Raw genomic sequence first — 4,707 nt, 5'->3', positions numbered from 1 at the left:
GTTTTTTGTTTGCTTGCTGGCTTGCTTGTTTTCAATATACTAAGCATCTACTTCTGGGCAAGATAGGGCAAAGGGAATTACTTCTCCCAAAAACGATGGCCAGCCATGAGGGCCCTGGCTGGTTGGGAACTTGATCCTTTGTATCCCGTGCTTAGTGTGGGGCATATCGGAGTTCACGTGTTGGGAATGGATGAGAAATCCAGATGTGACTGTTGATGTAGTGACTCTCTGGAGGCTGCATTTCTCCTTTCACTCCTGCCATTTATCTTAGCCGGCTCAGGAGAGGGGGGCCCTTAGGAGCCCTCTCCCAGGGGCTACAGGCAGGACATTTACGCCTGGCCTGTTGCAGGGCTCCCTAGCATGGTGATCATGCCAGTTTGCTGTCTGTCGGTGAGGGACTGCTAAAAGCCCTGAACTTCCAACTCGAGGAAAGCAGCAGTTCTGGGATCTCCGGTGGTTTCTTTCTCCACGGGGCATCTTGACACAGTGCAGGAAGCAGAAGGGGGTCATTTCATCCTATAACTGTTGCCCTCCTGGTGGCAGTTGGACTCGACTTGCTGTGCAGGAAGCCCAGCTCCATCAGCTAATGATATTCCCTTATCTTGGTACTGCAGGCTGCTGAGCACCGGCCGGAGACCTCTGCTTGAGGGTCCTTCCTCTGAAGACATCGCCAGTGTGTGGAGCCCGCCCCACACCCACTCCCTGCCACACCACGGCCTTTACCTGTGTCTTCCGGTGTTTCCCCTGCGACCCGTCCTGTGGGAGTGCCTCGTGGGCTGCCCCAGAGTTCACCCCACGCTCAGCGGCGCCAATGGTGAAGATGACAAGATCCAAGACTTTCCAGGCCTACCTGCCCTCCTGCCACCGGACCTACAGCTGCATTCACTGCAGAGCCCACTTGGCCAATCATGATGAACTCATTTCTAAGGTACACGTTCCCTGCAGGCCTGCCTTGCCTTCCCCGGGGAAGGGCACTTCCTGCCCCTAAAGGTGCAGAAGGTTACAAGCTCTCCAAGAGCCTGGGTATTGGTGCTGCATCTTCAATATCAGGGAGGAGGTGTGGGAGTTAGGGAGGGGCTGACCCACATGGCTGTCTCATCCAACTGAGAAATAACTGAGTTGGGGAGGGCGTGTGCTAGTTTGTTATTTTGGAAATTGGATGCCATCCCTGTTGGAATGGTGGCTCGCAGGCCAGAGGGGAGAGGGGCTAAGGGAGGGATTGGAGTCTTTGGCTTGGCTTGCTTGGCGTAGGTTGGCAGACGAACACTGTCTAGAATGCTGCCTGCCTGGAAAGTGAGTGGGGAGAAAGTTGGTGGGGCCAGGATGTCTTGTAGTGGGTCCTTAGCTGAGATGAGTTGAGGATACAGCCTTTCAAGGTCATGAGACTGTTGGACTTTGGGGAGGACCAGAGTGACTTGGGGAAGAGCTGACTCACTGGCCTGTGGGGACCATTAGGGCCTTAACGTGGCATTTGATCCCAATTAGAAGAGAACATGGAACCCTATTTTCCAGAGGAGCCTTGGCAACTGCTTCCTAAAGTTGGGGTTGGGGCGGGAGGATATGAAAAAAATAAATAAACCCAACATCTCCGTTGTACAGTCTAGGAACTGGCTCCTTCAAGCAGCACTCTCAGGGGAGCTGCCTCCCTCCTGGCCCTGAATTCCCACGGGAGGAGAAACAGGTTTTACGAGGCTACATAAAAAGGAGAAAGAGATCACGGAGGACTTTTCCCTTTAAAAAACCTCCTTCCTCTGAACCTGTACTACATGCCATTCAAGCAAAAAAAAAAAAAGAAGAAGAAGAAGAAAGAAAAAGAAAAAAGATAAAAAGAAACAAACAGGCCTTTATGCAGACCCAGACTAAGTTTTAAAAAAATGCTAGAAAAGATGGCATCGTTTTCCCTGCCCCAGGCCTGGGAGCCCCAGCCAGAGAGGGAGGAAGGAGCAGCAGTTCTACAACAGTCGTGTCCAGCTGGCTGGCCCACCAGGACATGAGGAAGGCTGCTGAACAACCACGTGTGGTGTAGGGATTCTTAAGTCAGGGCCCGGGTTGGACCTCCTCCTCCTAGGCCTATTCCAGGGTCTAGGGTTACCACAGACCTTGAACCCTGGAACCTTCTGAGTCCCGGCACCTGGCCCACTTCCCTTCTCTGGGTTTCTTCCAGTTACTGTCCTTCCTGCTGTTTCTGCTTCAGCCAGTCCCTAGCTTCCTCCTCCGGCACCTAACTCGTGTTGTCTCAGATGCCGTGGATCTTACGGGAACCCCTGAGTGTGGAAGTTTGGATGGGGGAGGCTGTGTCAGCGAGGGAAGACAGGATTCAGTCCTTTTGGCTTTGGAAGAGTGCCTGCAAGCTTGAAGGGAAAATGTGAGTTGTCCTATTTCTGAAAACCTCCAGAGAAAGTGGAAGCCAAGACGTTTTTTTTTTTAATACCAGGAAGAAGTGCTCTGTATCATAAGAAATTGAGGGACCAGTGAAATGTATTTTAGCGCCTTCTCTGTCCTAAAATCCTGCTACTTGACACTTTGTTATCTCACTTAACCTTCATAGGAAGCCTTTAAAGTAGGTGACATTTGCCAAAGCCGGTTTGGCTCAGTGGATAGAGCGTCAGCCTGCGGACTGAAGGGTCCCGGGTTCGATTCCGGTCAAGGGCATGTACCTTGGTTGCGGGCACATTCCCAGTGGGAGATGTGCAGGAGGCAGCTGATCGATGTTTCTCTCTCATCGATGTTTCTGACTCTCTATCCCTCTCCCTTCCTCTCTGTAAAAAATCAATAAAATATATTTTTTAAAAAAAGTAGGTGACATTAGTCATATTTCATTTTTTAAAATACCTTCAGGCTTCTTTTTTCCCCCTTTAAATATGTTTTTTTTAAATTGATTTTTTGAGAGAGAGAGAGAGATAGACACATCAATGAGAGAGAAACATCAACATCGATCAGCTGCCTCCTGCACACTCCCTGCTAGGGATTGAGCCTACAACCCAGGCATGTGTCCCAATTGGAAATCAAACCACAGACCTCTTGATGTATGGTTTGATACTCAACCACTGAGCCACACCGGTTGGGCGATACTAGTCATATTTTATATGGATGGAGTTTTATATGGATGGAGAAGTTGAGAGTTATAAATGTTGCCCAAGAACTTAAATTGGAAGCTCAAAGAAGAGAGAGCAATTACTTTGCGGATGTTTAAGAAGGATTTCTGGAAGAAGTAGGCCCTGTAGGATAGGCTGAAGTGACTTTGGGGAGATGGCAATGGCCTTCAGAGTCACTCTCATCTCTGGCCTGGTATACGGGGTCTTGGATGATGTGGCAGAGCCGACCTTTTGAGTTAGGGCTCCTGCCAGTTCCTTGCTTTATGTTCCAACCGCTTGGAACTAAGCCGCATTCCCTAAATATACAGACAGGATTTCAGGCTGCTGTGCCTCAGCCAAGGGCAGCCCTTTTTCCTCACCTTCCTCTCTCCCAGGAGCCCCTACACAGTCTTTTCCACCTGGGGCCATGTCCTACTAGCTTTGTATCCTCTGGGTCAGAATCCCACCCAAGGCAAGAGCTCAATAAATGATCAAATACATGCATGGATGGAGCCTGACCTTTGAGAGAAGACAAGTGACGAGCAAGAGAGACTTTGTTGGCCGCATGCCCTCTATCCTGGGCCTTCTGGGGCAAAAAGGCTCATTCACAAATCCAGGCCAAAGTCAGCACAGGCTTTAGTTTCATTGGCCACAACCGGTGCACAGATGGGGTGCATTAGAGTTTGATGATTTAAAGAGTTGGGTTAAATGCCTGGCTGTGGGTTAGGACTGAGGGAACTGTGGCTGGCACCACACAAAGATTCCTTTATTTTACTCCACAGCCACCCCCGGCGTTAAGTAATCTATAGATTCTTCTGCAGGTCCGCTTAACAGGAAGATCATTGCCCCAGCCCCCTCCTTGGAAAATGGGCCTTTCTTTTCATTTTGTTTCTCCCTCCCATCTAAGAAAGTTCAGGGAGAGAATGTTTCCCCTGTTCTCCCCCTTGAGGTAATCTGTGTGGTTTCAGGGTCAGCCCCGTGGGAGTTAGGCGCTGGGAAGCAGATAACTGGGGCAGCCGTGTAATTAAACGATACGTTGTGCTTGTAATAGAGCCTTTGATCTGGAAGCTTGACATTCCATTGTTTGGTCTAAAAAAAGAAAAGATGACACAAAGGTCCAGAGAACTGAAGCCCTGAGTGTTTGGCCAGCAGAGAACAGGGGATGGTACCAAGACTTTGGGCTCCCTTCCTACCAGTGTGACTAAGCCCCCATGGAAATGCATAGTTGTCAGAGGATTTGAACAATTAGGGCCATATTGGCATGTGGGGTAAAGAATCCTGCACCGAGTGGTCCACCTTCCCAGCTTGCTCTAGATCCCCAGACGCCTGGCATCAACTGTCCAGCCTCTGATTCCCAGCCCCTCACTAATTAGAGGGGTGAGATGATATTTGCCGTGTCTAATGCCTAGTAGCTAGCGCTGTGCTCACTGTGTGCTCTCTCCCTAACAGTGCTGAGTGGTAAGTGTACCTTACTGTGTGTGGAGGGGGGAGCAGGTTTACCTCATTGGGTTGCTATGAGGCTGGATGAGATCATAGATGTGTGGGTGGTTTGTAAATCAAAGAAAGCTCTATGCAAGTATAAAGTGGTTCCTCTGCTTCTCTTGGCCTTGCTGTCCAAAAAAAAAAAAAAAAA

At 49.7% G+C, this 4,707-nt stretch overlaps 1 protein-coding gene across 2 annotated transcripts in view; it reads left to right on the top strand.

Annotated features, from left to right (window-relative positions):
• Positions 1–489: 489 nt before the first annotated feature.
• The window catches only part of YPEL2 (yippee like 2), a 37,749-nt gene continuing 33,531 nt past the window's right edge, over positions 490–4,707 (top strand). For both annotated transcript variants that reach the window (XR_001514987.1, XM_006770245.2), the window contains exon 1: positions 490–928. Coding sequence is in view for 1 of the 2 variants with exons in the window: in XM_006770245.2 (XP_006770308.1) it covers positions 812–928 (117 nt within the window). In the remaining variant the exon portion in view is untranslated. The remainder of the gene's footprint in view (positions 929–4,707) is intronic.

The sequence above is a fragment of the Myotis davidii genome, unplaced genomic scaffold, assembly GCF_000327345.1.
Source record: "Myotis davidii unplaced genomic scaffold, ASM32734v1 scaffold684, whole genome shotgun sequence".
Classification (NCBI taxonomy): domain Eukaryota; kingdom Metazoa; phylum Chordata; class Mammalia; order Chiroptera; family Vespertilionidae; genus Myotis; species Myotis davidii.
Note: the sequence above shows the minus strand (reverse complement) of the source record. Positions and strands in the feature narration are given on the sequence as shown.